This window comes from Drosophila miranda, chromosome 2 (assembly GCF_003369915.1).
Source record: "Drosophila miranda strain MSH22 chromosome 2, D.miranda_PacBio2.1, whole genome shotgun sequence".
Classification (NCBI taxonomy): Eukaryota; Metazoa; Arthropoda; class Insecta; order Diptera; family Drosophilidae; genus Drosophila; species Drosophila miranda.
Window position 1 is genome coordinate 25,855,300 of NC_046675.1, and position 20,761 is coordinate 25,876,060.

The 20,761-nt window shown below is 42.0% G+C and overlaps 2 protein-coding genes and 1 long non-coding RNA gene across 9 annotated transcripts; 2 read left to right on the plus strand and 1 right to left on the minus strand.

Moving 5' to 3' along the window:
- The first annotated feature begins 7,835 nt into the window (after positions 1-7,835).
- LOC117187208 lies at positions 7,836-8,741 on the plus strand. The gene is made up of 2 exons (XR_004471962.1): positions 7,836-8,598; positions 8,679-8,741. It is a non-coding gene; the product is annotated as an uncharacterized LOC117187208 (long non-coding RNA).
- An 864-nt stretch (positions 8,742-9,605) lies between these two features.
- LOC108154292 lies at positions 9,606-11,726 on the minus strand. 2 transcript variants are annotated; one of them, XM_017284542.2, is made up of 4 exons: positions 10,793-11,726; positions 10,101-10,673; positions 9,875-10,034; positions 9,606-9,810 (listed from the first exon to the last, which is right to left on the minus strand). In XM_017284542.2, exons 2-4 carry the CDS (start codon positions 10,311-10,313, stop codon positions 9,683-9,685), a joined length of 501 nt encoding a protein of 166 aa, XP_017140031.1. In that variant the 5' UTR covers positions 10,314-10,673; positions 10,793-11,726; the 3' UTR covers positions 9,606-9,682. The 2 variants fall into 2 exon arrangements, with proteins under 2 accessions (XP_017140031.1, XP_033246047.1); XM_033390156.1 differs by lacking the exon at positions 10,793-11,726 and having other exon boundaries at positions 10,101-10,778.
- Positions 11,727-14,105: 2,379 nt separating this feature from the next.
- Positions 14,106-20,738, plus strand: LOC108155146 (dihydropyrimidinase). Of its 6 annotated transcripts, none has more exons than XM_017285801.1 (11): positions 14,107-14,215; positions 17,054-17,141; positions 17,205-17,268; positions 17,334-17,524; positions 17,591-17,802; positions 17,870-17,932; positions 18,044-18,190; positions 18,461-18,699; positions 19,274-19,509; positions 19,567-20,052; positions 20,118-20,738. In XM_017285801.1, exons 2-11 carry the CDS (start codon positions 17,063-17,065, stop codon positions 20,195-20,197), a joined length of 1,797 nt encoding a protein of 598 aa, XP_017141290.1. In that variant the 5' UTR covers positions 14,107-14,215; positions 17,054-17,062; the 3' UTR covers positions 20,198-20,738. The 6 variants fall into 6 exon arrangements, with proteins under 6 accessions (XP_017141296.1, XP_017141294.1, XP_017141290.1 ...); XM_017285802.1 differs by lacking the exon at positions 18,461-18,699 and adding an exon at positions 18,904-19,127; XM_017285807.1 differs by lacking the exons at positions 18,461-18,699; positions 19,274-19,509; positions 19,567-20,052; positions 20,118-20,738 and adding exons at positions 18,904-19,127; positions 19,229-19,244 and having other exon boundaries at positions 14,106-14,215.
- Positions 20,739-20,761: the final 23 nt, after the last annotated feature.

Here is a 20,761-nt window from a genome sequence, read left to right on the forward strand (position 1 = left end):
ACCCAAACAGCAAAATATGTTAGACCAAAATAAGGCGCAATAATTGTACCAAATTTCGACTTAATCCAGGTCGCGGATGGATGTTAGGAAAGGAATGCGCAGTTAGACTTCCGGACAGTGGACTGTGTCAAAGGATTATGCGTAGCACTCGCAGGAGATGACTATCGCATCGTGGAGAATGCTCGCGAGAGCGAGTGCGTAATTATTATACCCTCAAACAAAAGGGTGTCATTTAACAAAATCCATTTACATATACATACGTACTTGCAGGAGCTTGGAAGATCGTACCATCATCAAATCATGTCCAAAAATGGCTCCTATTCTTACTCCTTCTTTCTGCCTTTTCAAATATCCTAATTAAATATTGAAACGGAATTCCTGTGATAATTTCCTTGGAATCGGTTTACCTCATCAAAGGATCAATCAAAGGAACAGTCGTTATAAAAACAGTTTTCACTCCATTCTCAAGGGTATTCGGGGGTATTCAATGCCACATCTAAACTTCATATCTGGGTTTCCTTTGAATTTGGGGTTGGCCGTGGTTTTTTGGCAGTAAGGGCAAAAGGATAAGGGATCGTTTGCTTTGCTTAGCTCAAGGGCAGCAGGATTGCGCCCTGCTCTACTGTTACGACTGGGCTGCATGCCAGGACATGCTGCTCTCTGTTTTACCAGCGAAAGTAGAGCGACCGTAAACAAAAGAAAGGCAAAATTATGAAATAATAATCAAGTAGGGCATAATCACAAAGCCGTAACCTTGAGGCAAGGTAAACAATAATTAAACTAGGCTACGGGGATCGAGAAAAATGGGGTTGGCTGAGGGGCTGTTGGCTGTTGGGCCAAGAGGGATAGGGCTCGCTCTCTTGGATAGGGCATATCCTGGATATCCTGGATCACAATCATATCGCACACGTGTTGCTTTCATCCTCCTCGCAGGAGCAGAAAGCTAATCTGCTGACGCATTGAATCGGAAAGGGATGGAGACAAAGACGAAGACGAAAACGGTTGGTCCTATTTGGGACATTCAAAATTGCTGGCAGCTGCCTTCATCTTCGTTTGCTCCTTCGGCGAGAGCTCGTTTTCGACTTGACTCGAGAGCAGCTGCAGTCGAGCGATCGTTAAGTCCACGTGCCAAGGTGAGTCAGCAGCAGCAGGATCATCAACAGGAGCAGCAACAGAAGCTATTATCCTGCGACCGCAGCCATTTTTTGAACTTAACCCATTAATGATTGCTGCCCCACAAAAGGGAAAAAATGAGGAACTGGTGTGTCATCTTTTCCTTAATGAACTATCCATACAATAGATCTTAGTGGTCTTGTATATAGACCTTAATGAAATAGCAAGTCAAATATACTATTCAGAATTCATTAAGAAAGAATGTTGATACATTCATAACATTTCTGGCACAAAAGATAACATCAATCTATAGAAAATTTTGGCTTCCTGAAACTATCTTACCCTAATATAAGTTTTAAGAAAGATTTTATCATTATGGGAACCTTTTCTTCGACCAGAATATGGCATGTGGAGATTCCTTTTAACTTACATTTCTTAATATATTTTAGAGATAATAAACTTTAATAAAATGTATAATTAGTATTAAATAAAATACATCCAAAAATCGATCTTTATTCTTAAGAAGTTTCCTGGAGTGTAAAATATTCGTATAGATTGTAAGGTAAGTGAGCTTGGGGATCATGGATACATCAAGGCATAAATAGGGAAATAAAACTATGCAACTATTTAGTTTTGGATTCATGAAATCCACTTGTTCCTTCATTCAGTAGAATGTTGGATAGATCGGGGGATAAATGATGCTCTAACTCCATTCTTGGCTTAAGGATTCATTCAGTAGTTTCCTCTCCATCTCAGCTAATAAGCTTCCTCAATGTCATCAATGGGTTAACTCAAAACTTAGCCGAGGATATGTCAGCAGCCGCAGCAGCAGCTGGCGATGTTGCGTGTCGATCACGACATTTATCTGTGGCCTGTTGTCTTGCCAGGACAATTGGCAACCAACCAGTTTGCGCCCCAAGCTTAAGTCCTTTTGTCCTTTCAAGAAAAAGCTGCCAGGCAGAGGAAGAGGCAGAGGCAGAGGGCAAGAGCAACCAGATCCAAGGCGAACCAAACAACAGATGTTTTATGTTCGCGTTAAGGAAGAACGTGTTTCGAAACATGATTTATGGCTCGGGATCGGGATCGGCTACTCCACGTTAGAGAGTGCCATCTTCTCTATAATATCAGGGAAAGACAGAGAGAGAAAGAGTGCTTTGTTTCCATTGACCAGCTGCCAGGGCGGCGTCTTAGGCTCTGAGGGCTCTTGGGCTCAAAGACAGGACCCAAAAAAACCGGTCCAATGCGATACGATCCCATCTCTCCTTCTTTTGTGTCGTTTTTATGGCGTGTTATGATTTCGCATTACAATTAGCCGGCACAAAAGGCACGCTGCCGCTGCTGCCTATTTTGGGATTGTCAATTGTTTGGCGATCTATATGGAGACCCCATAAATCCCCTGCCCATCCCCCTGGCGCATTAAACTTGTCAAAATTGTGCAGCTAAGTAGACATTAGATTCCTTTTGAGTGCTGACTACTTCATTAGATGAGGGTCCGACCACTGGCAGATCTAGTTTTCCGCCTGCTTCGATCGCGATCAATCGCGAACGGGCACGGGCACGCACATGCATGTCCAAACACACCTCCCGGCAGCACTTAAGACAAATAACTTAAACACCTTTCGACAGCAGAGAGCCAGGAGGTGTAGCGGCTCCCCTCCAGCTTGACGCATTTTCAATTAGTTTTAAATCAGAACTAATTGAATGCATTTATGAGTCCCGTCCCGTCCCGATCGGGATTGCCATCTAGGCAGCAATCTTATCTTAACAGTTATGATGTCCATGTGGCAGTTCGGCCGGCCCGGACGAGTGGGGCCGCTTGTTTTGGCATTCTTAGCCAAAATTTATTGACAAAATTTGCAACACAGATTGCCCGCACTTGGGCCAAGGGAGGCCACAACCACATGAGTTGGCAGAGGAGGAAGCTGCACGACCAGAAGGTAGACAGTAGGCAGAACCTGCCACTGCACTGTCGAAAGCCAAGGCTTGCCTTGCCGCTGCCGGGGGGAAATCTATGAGCTTGATGTGGCCTGAGTGTATAATAAATGGAGCACACTCCACGGTCGCTTCGGTGGCGGCGCATGCAAAGAGGCTGGCCCGCGCGCAGATGGAGCGAAAGGCAGCGCCAGCGATGCGATTGTCCAGAGATTGCTCGGACAAGTGGCGCTGCCTTAAAACGCTAAAAGTAACCTCTAAAAATGGGAATCAGGAAGCGAACGGGAACTTTCTTTTTTTGTTGTTTGGTTATTCTTTTTTGAAGGTCCAACGGTTTAGCTTTACTGTCAGCTGACAATAACTGGCTGGTATGAAATGACGGATGAAACTTGCCAACACTGCGCAAACTTAAATTTTACATAAATATGTAGTTTGTATGTAGCGAGTGTGTAGTTAACGTGTATTTACTATGTAAGCAATTTAAATTTTTGTTGACCATTCTTGTTTAAACCTTATGTTATAAACAAACCACTAAAATGGGGTCGCTGAAATTGGGCAGTCTTGTAGGGAAATTTATTCGAACATCGATAAAAATATGTGGACATGGCTAACTTCCATATAGCTGATATTCGACCGATATTCGATCGAAATTGTCGCTTACATTCAAAAAAGTTAGATTTGGCGCGCACCTCTCGTAACCAGTCGATAGTATCGATAACCGAACTTGAATCGGGTAAGGACTTCTTTTACCCGATTTTTGGGTACCCATTAATTTGTAAACCGTGATTTAGTCAAAATACAATACTTACAAACAATTTAAAGTTGTTAAAGTTGTAGAAAATATATTCATCGATGGGATAAAGCTAAGTGGGCTAAGCTGAAAACGCTATATAGCTTTTAATATATCAGATCAGATCACTTTTATAGCCAAAAGGAACAAATCAATTTGCACTGGCTACGCAGCGCCCGCCGTCACGCTCAGACTTGTCTCTCTCGCACGCACTCTTTGTCGTGTCGCTTAATATTATCTCGGCGGCGTCTGCCGGATTAGAGCCATACCGACTAAGTATCGGGTATAAATGTAGAGTTGCGGTCTCCGCAGCAACTCACAACGTTCCCCCTAGTTTGTAATGTTTTTGAAAAAATTAATAAATAGCTTTAGAAACGTGTCCTGGAAACCACAAACTTTCTTGCTTTATTAACAATGAATCAATCTATGCACAAACAATTGTTTCATATAAATCAGTAAGTTCGTTAAAAAGATATAGCGGTTTGACTTTGGAAAATTGTTGAACCTATTCAGTTGAGCGGCACTGAAAGTATACAATAATTATATAACACAAAACCCACCCTTTTCTGCTACCTTGCAAAAGCAGAGAGAGAGAGAGAGACAGAGAGACACCAGCTGCGGCTGCGCTGTCGGCTGACGTATTTTTTTTGTACGATACAACTCTCTCGCTCTTGCACGGCAGACCTGCGGCGGCGCGACTGCGCTACTTCGAAGTCATTTTTGCAAATGGCGGCGCTGCCAATTGCTATAAAAAGGCGAGCACAGTCGAATCCACGCGACTTAATTTTTTTTTTTTAACTGTAAACATCTACTCTTCTAAACCTAGTGCGCAGGGAGTCAGCACCGTGCGCACCATGGCACCCCAGAACCTCCGCAACCTGGAACCTCCGCACCTCAGAACCCCCGCAACCTGGCACCCTAGAACTTCTGCGCCATAAAACCACCGCAACCTGGCATCCTAGAACCTCCGTATCTTGGCAGTTGCGTCGTGAACGAGCGCTGGCCGAGCGTAGCATTTGTGTACTTACTTATGTTCTATTATATAGGGTTAGCAACTAGTTGTGGGGGTCTGGGACTGTGGTTTGTTGGTGGGGTAATGGGGCGTAGCTATGCGGTACGGCCGCAAAGCATTGCTTCGCACAGCCGTTCCTCCTTACTCCTCCGACACTTTCCTTTCCCTCTCCGCTCTCCGTAGTTCCCGCATTATAGTGGCGGCGAACCTAGTGGTGGCATCCCACGCCTTGGGATTCGCTACCATGAGCGGCACGATCCCTCCGACGCTAATGCTGCGTACATATGTATGTATGTATACTTACCCATCAATAACGGCACTTTGAACGTATATACATGTGCAAACAGAGAAAATGTATGTACATATGTACTATGTCCTTTCAAAATACTTACTATCAATGTACTTTCCTACTTGGCTCTAATGCGACTTCATAGGGGGACAACTGGCTCTTTCGTTTCACTGCACATAGACATGTGCATTTTGTCACTCGCAATCGACTATCCTTCTTGAGAGCGCCTTGGACCCTTATCCACGTCCAGTGTGGACACAGACAGCGCGTCCGTGTAAATATAGCCCAGAATTATTTTAAACGCATTCACCGGCCAGCCAACATCCAGCCAAATTTCCCGCTGCTTCGATTCAGCCCTGTCACCGTACAGCATGGCGCGGAAGTGTTCACTGCGGACCTGAGATATCGGACCTTGACGAGTTTGTTTCAAAATTTCGCCACACCCCCTTCCGCCCCCGCAAAAGACGAAAATCTGGGGGTATACCTCGCACGCACTCTTTGTCGTGTCGTTCAATATTAGCGGCGTCTGCCGGAGGAGAGCCTTACTGACCAAGTATCGTTTTACAATAAATCTTTACATTTATTATTTGATTTTGTATTATAATTAATGTTTGTTCTTTTGTTGTTTTGAGTACTAAATTTCATATCCGGCCACGCCATTAGGGGCGGGGCTTGTATCCAAAAACAATTTAACACTGTCTCCATATGATGCCAGATGCCTGTGTGCCAGAGCGGCGTTAGTTCTACGGTTCAAACTTTGAACTTTAGTTATTTTATATAGGTATTCTAAGATCCTCTTAAAAAACAAAATGTACAACATGTGCGGGGAAGGGTTGTTGTGTTGGGTAGGGGACAATCTTCGGGATCAGGGGTCACATATCGGATGGAGGATCCCATTGGGGACTGGATACTTTAGTGGCGTGGGATAACATTATACAAATGTTGCTTATACATAGCTAGGTAGGTAGGTATACAAACATATACGTAAAATAGGGGTATAGAGAGGGTTTGAATATTTACAACTTAACATGGCAACCTTAGGCCTAGGATAAAACTATTTGCTTACATTACAATTTAAATAATATATTAAAATATATAGCGGACAAGGTCAATATACAGTATGTCAAGAAACTCTTTACACACTGAAAATAAATTAAATTTTTGTGTAAAGACTTTCTTGACAGTGTCAAAAATGAGTAATCATTGCTTTTGTTGTTTTGTAATTTACTTATTTATAGTTTTGTTATTTTTTTTTCACTAACTACTTTATAATTAATCCCTGAATGGTTATGAATTAAAAAAATTTAAAAAATTTGAACCAAAGGCCATTATTTTCTTATCCAAAGTCAAAAAATTTAATTTATTTTCAGTGTGTAAAGAGTTTCTTGACATACTGTATTTAAGGATTCAAAATAGGAGAAGACCATAATCTTTAAATACACGTTTCGAACAGTTTTTACCTGTACCTAAAAGGTACGTATCGTAAGACTGGAACAGTATCTAGAATGATCTTCAGAGCTCATATCATATGTATCATATAATGTTATGGCTTCAATTTGTAATGTTATGTTTAAAAAGAAATCATACTTTTCAATAAGTTTGGCTTTTATTTTCATACTTCTTTACAATAGTTTGTCAAATTACAATAATTTCTTCTTGTTTTTGGCCCTTTTTCAACCATCAGTCTTCGTTTACCATGTCTGCTTTTAATTTTTAAAATTTCAAATGTAAGTACACTGTGTTCTGTAGGTAATCCCCTCATATTTCAACTGTTCTAGATAATCGTTTGTCTAACTACAATTATTTCTGATTTTGTACAAAATGTCCTGCAGGGGATTACCTTCATATTTCATTGAGATTGAATTAAGCTAAGTGTTCGCCGAAACTGAAAGGGTATTTGTTCATCGATGGTAATCGCTTCTTAATTATACCCGATACTCAAAATGAGTATTGGGGTATATTAGATTTGTGGTAAAAGTGGATGTGTGTAACGTCCAGAAGGAATCGTTTCCGACCCCATAAAGTATATATATTCTTGATCAGCATCAATAGCCGAGTCGATTGAGCCCTGTCTGTCTGTCCGTCTGTCCGTTCCCTTCAGCGCCTAGTGCTCAAAGACTATAAGAGCTAGAGCAACGATGTTTTGGATCCAGACTTCTCCGATATTTCACTGCTACAAGAATATTTCAAAAATTCGCCACACCCCCTTCCGCCCCCGCAAAGGACGAAAATCTGGGGGTATCCACAAATCTCAGAGACTATTAACGCTAGAGTAACCAAATTTAGTATCCGCACTCCTGTTAGATCTCACTATAAAAATTATATCTCATATAATTATATCTTATATATCACCCCCTTCCGTCCCCACAAAGGACGAAAATCTGTTGCATCCACAATATTGCAGATTCGAGAAAACTAAAAACGCAGAATCATAGATAATGACCATATCTATTAGATTGTTGAATCTGGATCAGATCGGATCATTTTTGTAGCCAAAAGCAAGAAATCAATTTGCAGTGGCCACGCAGCGCCCGACGTCACGCTCAGACTGATTTTCTGTCTCTCTCGCACGCACTCTTTGTCGTGTCGTTTAATATTAGCGGCGTCTGCCGCAGGAGAGCCGTACTGACTTAGTATCGGGTATAACTGTAGAGTTGCGGTCTCCGCAGCAACTCACAACGTTCCCCCTCGTTTTTTTTTTTTTTAACTGTAAACATCTACTCTTCTAAACCTAGTGCGCAGGGAGTCAGCACCGTGCGCACCATGGCACCCCAGAACCTCCGCAAACTGGAACCTCCGCACCTCAGAACCCCCGCAACCTGGCACCCTAGAACTTCTGCGCCATAAAACCACCGCAACCTGGCATCCTAGAACCTCCGTATCTTGGCAGTTGCGTCGTGAACGAGCGCTGGCCGAGCGTGGCATTTGTGTACTTACTTATGTTCTATTACTTGTATTATGCTTTAATACTTGTTCTTATATAGGGTTAGCAACTAGTTGTGGGGGTCTGGGACTGTGGTTTGTTGGTGGGGTAATGGGGCGTAGCTATGCGGTACGGCCGCAAAGCATTGCTTCGCACAGCCGTTCCTCCTTACTCCTCCGACACTTTCCTTTCCCTCTCCGCTCTCCGTAGTTCCCGCATTATAGTGGCGGCGAACCTAGTGGTGGCATCCCACGCCTTGGGATTCGCTACCATGAGCGGCACGATCCCTCCGACGCTAATGCTGCTGGCTAGCTCATCCTCTAGCTGGCGCCTCTCGTACTCGAAACGGTGGCATTCAAAGAAGACGTGGTTATGTATGACTTGATGGCCACAATGAAGTGTACATTATCAATAAAAATCTGTTTTGTTAAATCTTGCAGTCTCCTTTGGCACTCATCGCTACGTACATATGTATGTATGTATACTTACCCATCAATAACGCGACTTTGAACGTATATACATGTGCAAACAGAGAAAATGTATGTACATATGTACTATGTCCTTTCAAAATACTTACTATCAATGTACTTTCCTACTTGGCTCTAATTCGACTTCATAGGGGGACAACTGGCTCTTTCGTTTCACTGCACATAGACATGTGCATTTTGTCACTCGCAATCGACTATCCTTCTTGAGAGCGCCTTGGACCCTCATGACTCATCCATTAGTCTTGTTTGAGTTGTTTGTGCAGAAATATATATTCTTCTCATTGATTTGAATAAGTCTATTACCGAACATACACCTTTAATGGGCCTCCCATAGACCCACAAAACTCCGTCATAGTCTGTTCTTTTCTTCACGGCTCACTCTTCCTGTGCTGAGGTTTTGAATAACTTTTCTTGCGACCCCCGACCAATATTCATAGAGATTGCAATTTAGACCTTAACCTCCCCTCCTGTAGTTCCTCTTCTGCACTTTTTTGTCTTTGAGTAGCAGATGTTGTTGTTTGGGTTCGTAAACCATAATTAAATTGGCAAACGTAAAAAAGACAAGAGCCATCAGACAGAAAATTCCGTAGATGCTCTGCCCTACATGGTATATTTCTTTTCCTGTTTATTTTGCATTAATGGCGGAGTTTTGTCACTCGCAATCGACTATCCTTCTTGAGAGCTGTTCTCTTAAGCTGTTCTCCGTCCGCACACGCAGCAGCATCTAAAGATTCATGAAGAAGAATATACGAATTGATGGTAAATATATGAAAACAAAATACCCTCAATGGACCGCGATTTATCAAAAATTTCGCCACTCCCCCTTCCGCCCCCGCAAAAAACGAAAATCTGGGGGTATCCACAATTCTCAGAGACTATTAACGCTAGATTAACCAAATCCACTCCTGTTAGATCTCACTATAAAACGTATATCTCAGAATTTCGCCCCACCCCCTTCCGCCCCCACAAAGAACGAAAATCTGTTGCATCCACAATATTGCAGATTCGAGAAAACTAAAAACGCACAATCATAGAGAATGACCAGGGCTTTTCTTGCTGTGGTGCCGTCGTTGGTGTTTCCACATTCATTTTGTTTTAATTTTTAATTTTGGTGGTACATAAATAGATTACAAAATTATATTAGTGAATTAAATTTAATTTGTTTTTGCCCCTTCGACACTCTGTCCTGGGCGTACTGGAAGAATTTTTGCGTGATTCGGTCGAAATCGACGTCCTCTAACGAAAATCTTTCATTAAATCCCGCTGTAAAAAAATAATCATGTTTATTATATTACAATATACATATTAATTTGAAAATAATACTTACTACGGATGGCTAGAGTAACCCGCAAGCCCCTAATGCACTTTTTTGCCTCTGTGCCCCGCCAAGAGCACTGTCGTGCGACCTCGTCGGACACAATTGAACGCCAAGAACTCTGAATCCATTTGTCGAATGCTTTCTCGCCCGACATCATTAACTCTGCGGTCTGTACAGAATTATATTTGAATATATTTTTCAAATTTAGCTCGTGAGTTTCACTCAAAACACTTACCACATTTTTGAAGAAACTTTCTTCCTGCAATTTATGCTCAAAATGGTTTAATTCTTGAATTGTTGTGAGCGGTTGGCAAGGCAGAACTTCTTTAGGTTTGCGGATCTCTCCACAAACCTTCGCCTTAATGGAGCCAATTTCGGAACGAAGAGCCACCATTTCCGCTGTGTTTCGGTCCATTTTATTAATCATGATGTCCAATTTTTTGTCCATTTTTTTTCCGTCTAGTTTATTAAGTATCAGGTCAATTTTTTTTTTCCAGTTTATTCATTTTTTCTATGATAGCTGTTTATAAAACTGGTTGATTCGAAATTCTGAACTAAAACATTTGAAAAATCATTACATAGCTCTGGAAAACTAAAGTCTGCTGCATTTTCTTCAATAATATTAATGTTCGATGTACTTTTATTGATATGCTTCGATTCGCATATATATTTCCGGCTTTTACGCTTAAATGGCATTTTTTATTAATATTAGTACTCCCCTGTGTATACAAAAAATGGTGCGCAAAGTCAGTTCCAGCGAAAATTGTTATATTCGTTGACGCAGGTTGCCTGATGCACAAGAAGATGGCTAGAAAAAAATATATACACAGAATGTGTAGATTGTTGTCTTTTTGGGGTCTTATACTGCTCCCAAACTCAAATTTTGTGCACTATACTATACTATTAAATAAATAATAATTTACTTACCGATTTTTCTTTTTTTTCACTATTTTTACGATTTAACTCCCCGTTTACGTCCTTCTGCTGCGGTTTTTAATCACAAAATAACACAAAACGAAAAAACTGCGGCGTTGTGCCGGGTCGCAGTTTGACATGTTCGTTCATGTTCTATTACGTGATCCGGCGTTTCTTGCGTATTGTGCCCGTTTTTAAGTCCGTTTGTAATAGTTTTGCGGGACTTTGGTCGTCGCACGGTTTTCGTTCGGTAAATGCTCTTTTCTGAGTCCATCTGCGAGCATTTTGTGAGACTTTACCCGTACCTATCTATTTGTTCCGTTATGTTTCACTTTTCTGTCTATTTTTCACCCGTTTTTAAGTCTGTTTGTGATAGTTTTGCGAGACTTTGTCGTCACTCGGTTTTCGTCCGTTCAATGCTCTTTTCTAAGTCCGTCTGCGAGCATTTTGCGAGACTTCACTCATCGCTCCCGGATTTTTATCATTTCTAAGTCCGTTTCCGGACATTTTATGATAGTTCCGTTTTACTATCGCTCTTTGGTCCACTGAAGGGTATAGTTCTGTTTTGCCTCCAGCATGTTTTAGTGTATGGGTGCTAGTGTTGGGTAAACATTGCTCATTTTAGGGAACATGTTCACTTGTTCTTTTTTAGTATGTGAGTCAACTCACTCATATTGCTCACTTATTCACCTGATTGCTCAGTTGCTCATTGCTCACTTAGATTGCTCAGTTTTTACTATTTCACTATACTTTCGAAGTATCGAATATACTTTGAATTAGCGACATACTGAATTTTCAAAAGAATAAACAGTTTTGCCGGTAATACAAAAAGTGTGAAGTAAAAGCAAATATGAGCAACAACTGCCAGAACGCAAAATGCCCTTTGAGGAGCAAAATTGCGCAAAAAGTGAGTAGAGAACAAGTGAGCAAAAATGAACAAGTGAACAACAAAAAACAAGTGAGCAAAAAAGAACAAGTGAACAAAAAAGAACAGCTTGGAAGGAACATGTTCAGTTGCTCACTTAAGTGAACAACTCTTTTTTGTTCACTCACTCATGAGCAACACAACACTAATGGGTGCATGCATTCTCACGTACTTTGCGTGTGTGTGTTTAGTATTGCTGACCGCTAGAACTGAAATTTGGGTTTGGTTCTTGTTATACTGTTATACTGTATGGTTAGTGATTGAACCGAACCTACGGTATTTAATTTCCATTTCCGTTGTGGTGTTGCTGCTGATATGGCATGAGACTTCACAGAGATATCGGAAAGCCGCTAAAATTTTCGAATTAAATTGGTGTGACCCTAGCCAACAATTCTCCGAAAAGTCCATCCGTAAGTCAGTACAACAACAAAATTCAGTTTACAGTTTACGGTATTTTTAATACTTATTGGTACTTTTGACGTCAAAATTGAACCGACGGTATATTTACAGTATATTGGTATATAATGGAATATTTGATCAATTTTATTAATCTATAAAAATATAATTTTCAAAGGTATATTTAAGAAGAAAGGGTATAGGAACTCTATACGCTGGTGTTTTTTAATTTTAGCTTACAAATCGTACCTACATGTAGCATTTATTTATTTCCCTTTTGCTCATTCACTTTCAAACAATTTCTATTTGGCGCGCACCACTCGCATCCAGTCGAGAATATCTATGGCCTTCGAAACGGTTATTGGCTCTATTTGCTGTCTTCAGCGAATCGGGTATGAATCGGTAGCAACAATGAGTCTCATTCCATACTTTTAAATTATGTACTTTAATTACTGTACTTGGATCCGGCTATGATTAGAACTGCATTTCCTTACCATTAAATAGGTGAACCCACCGGGAAAGGTACATGATGTTCATATTCACGAGGTGGAGCAGATTCAGAATGTTATTCAGCGAAAAATGGACATTAAGTAGTATACCATACAGGCTGAGCTCAAGACATTCGAAAAGTTGTTAAGGGTGAATATGACGCAGTTATTGGGGAATACTAACACGAGCTATCCAGACATTCTGTAGCGGCCGTTTCCTGCAATCATACCACTCATCAAGGTACTTGCCATGTTACTTTAACGTAGCCAGGGACTAGTATTAAAATTGGTACTGATAAGTTAGATATAATATGCATTTGATAGTTCAAGGAGTTTGACGACCCGTACGTTACGAAACAACTGTATATCTCGTTAGTTCGTCCTATATTGGAGTATTGTTCTTGTGTGTGGAGCCCGCAGTATAAAGAGCAGCAGGTTGTTATTGAATCCGTGCAAAAGCAATTCTTAATTTTTGCCCTTCGGAACTTTAACTGGGACTCGGGTAGAATCTTGCCACCCTAACGGTCTAGGCTAAATCTTATTGACCTGTCGTCGTTGCACCATCGCAGAATATGCAATGGCGTTATGTTCGTGCACAAGCTCCTTCTCGGGATTGTTGACTCCCAAACTCTGTTGGATCAGATTGACTTGGCCGTCCCATCTAGACCTACCCGCACTTTTAGGCCAATCCGTTTATCCATATGTAGGTCAAATTATGCCGAACATGAACCTTTCACGGTTATGTACCATAATTCCCTCTGTCATTCCTTATCCCCTGAACTGTCCCTTAGACTATGTGCATGCAATATTTATAATCAGTAAAATTCAACTAACTTTTAACTTCTCTTTTTTCCTTCTTTTGTAATTAAGTACCATTATTAACAGATAATTGATAATTTAATAAATAAATAAATATACACCACATAGAATATATCAATATAAACTTAGTTTTCATGTGTTGAGTTTAAATATACCGCCATACCTATTTTAAATATCACAACGATATTTTGCAGTTTATTGTATTATTACCGCTACCAAGATCGGGATATATATACAAGACACTAATCATTATGCATGAATATGTCTAAAACATATCAATTTGTGCAAAGGTCTCTATTAATTTCGTTTTAAAACAGGTCTTTATTATAGGGTATACAAGGGCCTATACCACGGATTACCCGCAACATGTCTTCAAATACCAGCGACTGTTTTTTTGTTTAACTATTTTGTTTAAATCTTGTTTTAGACAAAATACAATAAAAGCAAGTATTAAGAATACACCATTTAAATAGAAAATTTATTCATCAATAGTATAAAATTATGTGGGCATGGCTAAAGGTTCTATCTAGCTAATAATATTCCACGGAATATCAAAATCGAGGAATATGTATAATAGAACTTAAATTCGTCAGTATATTTACGGTATATTTTTAAAATGAGACGGTATATTTTGGTATATTTCTGAGGGTCGTTAAATCCTCTGCTGAGCAAAGAAAACCAGCGCCGCGACAATCCGTTAGATGTTTTTTGATTTTCCGAAGAGAAGGTGTGCGTGCGTGTATATTAAATACGTTTAAATTAAGGCGTTCATCTAAGAAAATCGCGTGAGATTGTACCCATTTTACGGTAATTCCCCAGACCAAAACAAATTGGATTTAATTTGAAGGAAAAGAGCAGACACTTTTTCGTTTATTTTCTGTTTTGCATTTGTTTTTCCGACCCGTATATGAGTGTGTGTTTGTGTGTGTATACTTATGCGCAATGCGTGGGTATTTTTTCAAATATCTGTTCTATTTTCAAATATAATAGCATACATACATCAAACAGATCTTACACCAATATTTCTTACCGTTGGATACAATTTTCAGACAAAATTTTAGAAAGTACAACAAATACGTGTGCTTCTCCAAGCAAAATACAATTATAATTGCATGACAACATTTCTTAAGCCTAATATGTACAGACAGGTGTACTTAAATGCTCGTACAAATGTATTTATCAATCCACTAATCAAGTGCAATGAACACATCGCCTGATGCGATCCGATTGTCTCGCCCCGTTTGTCTGTGTCTCCTTTCATCCGATGGGTGGGTACACCAGATACAGGTACAGGTCTTATCGCCTTTTTGCTGCCTTTTCAGCCTTGCATTGCAGGCCTTCCTTTTTTTGTATTTTATCGATTTAATAACAAACAGAAGCCGCCCAGAGATATACGCAATGTTGTGGGGCATTAATACTCGTTAGGTGACGGCTGGTAGAAATAAATGGTCATTGATTTTATTCAGCATACGAATGTGATGCGATTGTTTTTGCAAAGTTCATCAAACTTGGGCTTGAGGCTAGGGAATCCTGCCAATTTGTAACTAGTTTTGCTGACTGGCGAAAAACCGGCCTATGAATATATTTTGACTATACGAAAATTAGAGGTTCATACTTGTGTGTACTTACATACATACATACATACATGTGTATCTATTTATACCCCTTCAAGCCAGTCCTTATAGTAGAGTACAAGTACAAGTCTAATCTTTCCGCCCGACTCGCTCAGTCCCTATTAAGGCTATATTCTAGTTTAGCTGACACTGAAATAAGAATAGCTTGTTTGTCTCCAAATAAAATAAAAATAACCTAAAACCTAAACTGGGTATATAGGGTCTCCACCCTTTCTTTCTTGTTTTTGTCATGTATTTGGTCGGCACATTTACAAATTAAAAGCGCCAAAGTGCACTAGCGACCTACAAATTCCGCCACAGACCGCGGCTGTGCACAATTTCCCCTACGTTAATACGGCTGCATTAATTACATTATGTACTTTGCGCACTTGTATGCTGACAAATAATCTAGTTCATTGCATTCACATATGCATGTATGTATGTATGTATGGACATATGTATTGTCTCTACATAGTGAAGCTCTGTTTATTTCGGATGTGCTGCCATAGGAAAGTGTTCACTTAATCCAATACTGACTGACACCGGCCAGAATTTAAATTGAATGAATGAAATGTAGCAGCTACATATTTATGTACGAGTATTCTTCAAACACGTCATGCACCCCAATAATCATTACCATAACAGAAGAGTACATACAGCAGGGAGTACATTTGTGGAACCTACTCCTGGCTATTGAAACTGCATAAGACGCTGGGACAGGCTTTTTTAAGTATTGTTAGCAATCACAAAACCACACCATCGATGTCCCGAGTCATGTACACGCCAAGAATGTTGTTTAGGTACTATTCTCGAGCTGAGTATTTACGAGCAAGGGGAGTACATTTGAACCTAGCTAATCACACATGATTTTCTCTGCACCTGCTCCTGCACCTTACCCCATTCGTTATAGACGGACATCTTCCTTGCCCGAATAAAATGACTGAAACTAAGGGTGCCTTCCCAAAGTGGTGCTTTCACTGTAGTATATCGTTTACCATTCAAATATGCTAAATTAAACCATTAATTTGAAGCACCCTTTCCCTACTAGTAGAGGCCACTACTTCATTGACCACCACTGTAGGCTGTATTCAATGCGCCATAACAAACATTTCCTGCAGCGCAGAACGGCACCACTCTCTTTTTGTAGTTTGTTCGTTGTGTTCTTCATGTGGCACAATTTGAACTTCTTAGCGGCGTTGGGCTATCGTCAATGCCATTTCCAGCCAAGTTAGGGTCTGCTGTGTTTGTGTGCGTGTGTTTGTGTGTGGTTGACGAGGGCGTAGTCGTAGTACATCAACACTTGAAAGAAGCGGAAAGGGGACCAAAGTAGAGGCCCCTACTAACAACTAACAAAGGTTAATGGCCGCGCTGGTCTGGTTGGATGACTGGCTGTCGTCGTCGGAGATGGTCTCAGTGGAAGCGCGCAGCGCGGCACAGCGTAGCACTTGTAAAAGCTTAGTTGCAACATTGATATTCCGTGTAGCCTCTTATGCAGTTACCATATTGTGTTCGGCTGCAAGTTGTGTGGCAAACAACGGAACTAAAAAGGGGGAAACAATCTGTTGAACAGACAACGAACGAGCTGCATTGACATTTTGGGTGCTGTGCTGTGCTGTGCTGTGCAGTGTGTGTGTGCATCATCATAATCAGTTGCACACCATAGACTACACAGATTGAGTGAGGGAGTTGCAGAGATAGTCTGGAGTGACGCATAAGGTGCAGAAGTTTAATGCTCGGCACGTGTCTGGGCGCCAGTCCTGGTACCCAACCCCCCACCCTACCCCACAGCATTGAATCAGAGGCCTATGACTCATCATCGGGCAACCACAAGAACCAGAGGAACCACCCTATTTGAATGAATAAATGAATGAATGAGTGCCCTGCCCTGCCCTGCCCTGCCCCCTGGCAGCTTCTGTGCTGCGTTGTATGTGTTGTGTTTGTGGGAAATCCTCCCCAGCATTATTGTGTATTGTGTTTATCTTCGCCTTCGCTCATAAAACACTCATAACCAAACGAACGCTTTCCATTGCAGACTCTCACCATGTCGACCAGTCCAAAACCGGTTAAGAAGGTACCGATTCACTTGCAGAGCGCTGCCAATCGTGTTTACATCAAGAATGGTAAGGTCATCATACGAATCCAGAGCAGGGTTTGTTTTCTAGACGTTCTTATTTTCGTTGCAGGCGAGATCGTCAACCATGATAAATCGTTCAAAGCGGACGTCTACATTGAGGATGGAATTATCAAGTATGTGTGGTGCCATAATTTAATCAATGAAATTCACACTAAAATTCATCCTTATGCTTGTGTAGGTTTGTGGGACCCCCTTCGGAGATTACGATACCCGGCGGCGTGCGTACTATTGACGCCAGTGGACTCCTAATCATACCCGGTGGCATCGATCCCCATACGCACATGCAGCTGCCTTTCGGCGGGGCTGTGGCTGTCGATGATTTCTATAGTGGAACCAAGGCAGCCGTTGCTGGAGGCACTACCATGATAAGTAAGTTGCTCACCTTTTGATCCGTGGGTGACACGAAGGAGATAACCAATTTCGATGTTTGCTCAGTCGACTTTGTGCTACCCAATAAACATGAATCGATGATTGAGGCCTACGACAAGTGGCGCAGCTGGGCCGATCCCAAGGTCTGTTGCGACTATGGCCTCCACGTGGGCATCACCTGGTGGTCCAAGTCGGTCTCCGAGGAGCTAGGTATTCTGTGCAAAGAGCTGGGTGTCAATTCCTTCAAAACATTCATGGCCTACAAGGGTCTCTATCAGGTGGGTTGTGGTTTGAATCTATAACATTTCTCATTGCGTTTCTATAATTGTGTATTAAATTTTGTAGCTAAACGATTCAGACCTGTTGGATGTGTTTGAGCGTATTCGCCAATTAAATGGTGTGGCTATGGTAAGTCCAGAATGTCAAGTATTTTTGATAACACCCTTCAAACATATTCTAAGATATCGATATCGAATGCACTTTTACTGCAACCTCTCTCCACATCCTCCCTTTCAACAGGTGCATGCGGAAAACGGCGACATTATTGCAAAGAATACGCAACGTCTGCTGGCCGAAGGCATTAATGGACCGGAAGGCCATGAACTTTCGCGACCAGAGGAGGTGGAGGCCGAGGCGGTGCATCGCGCCTGCGTTCTGGCCCACCAGGTAAGACACTCCCAAGTCGTTTGTTAAACCATTGAGAGAGGGCGGTGTATAGCAAAAGAGTTGTACAGTTCCTGTACGACGCGGGACTGTAATTATACATTTATCTACGCTGTATATTCTTTTAATTTTGTTATTATTTCTTACCCATTGTGCATGATGCACTCTTGTACATATTATGCGGTATGCGGTATGCGGCGCACACGATATAACCCCTACCAACATACATATAATACGAATGTATCTATATCCGATATGATGGTGCCCTAAAAGTCCGATTGCCCGCTGTATGTGGTTCATGTGATGAGCAAATCGGCGGGCATTGAGCTGGCCAGAGCCCGTCAGCGGTATAGAGGCCGATACATAATGGGAGAGACCCTGGCCGCCGCTTTGGGTACTGATGCCACATGTTGCTTCCATATGGGCTTCGAACATGAGGCGGCGCATGTGCTCAGCCCACCATTGAGGCCCGATCCGACGACACAAGAATTCTTGATGAAGCTCCTGGCGAAGTAAGTTCTGCAGCTCGACTCGACTCTGGGGTTTAGCATGTCTCTAACCTGATGCTGCTGATTAACGCCTACTAACTAACTGGGATACTGTGCTCATGCCTGCTCCTAGCTCATACTAACTGCTAATTGCCGCCTGTTGCACCACGCTGATAATCCATGTTTATGCTTCCACTCACAATAACTCTAAATCGTTCGCTCGCTTAGATGAAAACGCCGCTCTTTGTGTCCGGCCTGACCAGTAAATCCTCCGCCGAGCTTGTCGGCCGTGCCCGACGCAGTGGCTACTGTGTCTTTGGCGAAACGCTGGCCAGCTCCATTGGCCGTTCGATGAGCGGCGTGTCGAAGGCGGAGCGCATCTACTACATCACCAGTCCGCCGATACGCGAGTCTGCCGAAACGCCAAGGCAGCTCATGAAGTCATTGGCGTAGTAAGTGTTTCCCTTTGTTACATTACCTTGTGGGTGTCATTCGCTTTGTTTCGTTTCGTTTCGTTTCGGTTCGTTTCGTTTAATTCATGATTCTGTAAAAGAATCGAATCCCTTGCTAATAATCTCTTCATCTGGCGCCCTCGCAGCGATGATCTGCAGCTGACGGGCAGCGACAACTGCACGTTTAACAAGGAGCACAAGGCAAAGGGAAAGGGAGACTTCACCAAGATACCGAATGGCGTCAATGGTGTTGAGGATCGCATGTCCTTGGTGTGGGAGAAGGGTGTGCAAGCGGGACTGCTCGATCCATGCCGTTTTGTGGCCGTGACCAGCACGAATGCGGCCAAGATCTTCAACATTTATCCCCAAAAGGGACGCATTGGTAAGCATAATCATTATTATGAATTATCGTAGTTATATATAATTTCTTTCTCCTTAGCTGTTGGATCGGATGCGGATATTGTGATCTGGAATCCGAATGCCACGCGTACCATTTCCAAGGACACGCACCATCAGGCCTGTGACTTTAATATCTTTGAGGGCATGACCGTTCACGGTGTCTGCGAGTTTGTCTTAGTGCGAGGCCGCATCTGTGCCGAACGAGGACAGGTGCGTGTGGCGGAGGGCTTTGGCCGTTTCATCCCTACTCCAGTGCGTCCGCCTTTTGTCTATGACATTATCGAGGGCAAAGTGCAGTCGGCGGTGCAGGAGGACCATCCCGAGGAGCGGCAGAATGGTGGCGGCAACAGTGTGGCCAAGAAGTTTGCCGAACTGGACATCCAGATACCTATTCAAGAGCCAATTAGCGCCATGCTGGCTGGCAACTTGGCCATGCCAGCGGAGGGTTCGATGTGCAGCACGCCCTCGGTGCGTGGGCGTGTCGATGGCAAGCACGATATGCAACAGTCATCCTTTTCGATCAGCGGTGAGTGGTGGTTTTTTTCTTAGAAACATTATGAACACTGAACTAAAGCATATCCTTTTCTATAGAGGAACTTGATAGAGGTGGCGTGAGGGCCTGCATCAAGGTGAAGAACCCACCTGGCGGCAAGTCTTCCGGCTTCTGGTAAATGCCTCCAGGGGCATCGAATCGCACAATACATCATGACACCGGGCAGACAGCACTGAAAGCCAAAATCTGTTTGCTCCCATGCGCTCATTCAATAAATAAGCTCTGGCATTTAATACACAGATCCCGAAAATCATAAATCGTAATCTAACCAAACTTGAAATTAAGTAAACGTATAGCCACAAAAAACGACACGCCTCAACTTAAGGAAGAATCCATTACCATCTGCATCCGTCATTGCCTCTCTTGTTATCAATAACTTTGTGCTAGGATCCTTTGAGATTTCTGAGAACTTAAAGATTATGAAAATCAAACAAAGTGCTTTTTTAGGATACTTTTTTGTTAGCACACATTTATTTTTATGTATTACGATACGAATATTTGCTTATTTACATTGAGATTTAGCACAATTTTGTTTGGTACGATCGTACAACTTAAAAGTTATGATAGGGTTTTGATATGTAAGCGAAATCAAAAGTCTCGATAGACGAATTCGAGTTGGAATATATGTATTATTGGAATATACTATTGCAATTGTTTAATCCGCTTTTGAAATGCAGTATCA

Bases quoted from the DNA above. Each gene is read 5' to 3' on its own strand.
- LOC108154292 (XM_017284542.2), bottom strand. From the start codon at position 10,313: ATGGACAAAAAATTGGACATCATGATTAATAAAATGGACCGAAACACA. The intron at 10,035-10,100 runs GTAAGTGTTTTG...AATTCTGTACAG, and splicing joins AAAGTTTCTTCAAAAATGTG to ACCGCAGAGTTAATGATGTC. The intron at 9,811-9,874 runs GTAAGTATTATT...ATTTTTTTACAG, and splicing joins GGTTACTCTAGCCATCCGTA to CGGGATTTAATGAAAGATTT.
- LOC108155146 (XM_017285801.1), top strand. From the start codon at position 17,063: ATGTCGACCAGTCCAAAACCGGTTAAGAAGGTACCGATTCACTTGCAG. The intron at 17,269-17,333 runs GTATGTGTGGTG...ATGCTTGTGTAG, and splicing joins ATTGAGGATGGAATTATCAA to GTTTGTGGGACCCCCTTCGG. The intron at 20,053-20,117 runs GTGAGTGGTGGT...CCTTTTCTATAG, and splicing joins GTCATCCTTTTCGATCAGCG to AGGAACTTGATAGAGGTGGC.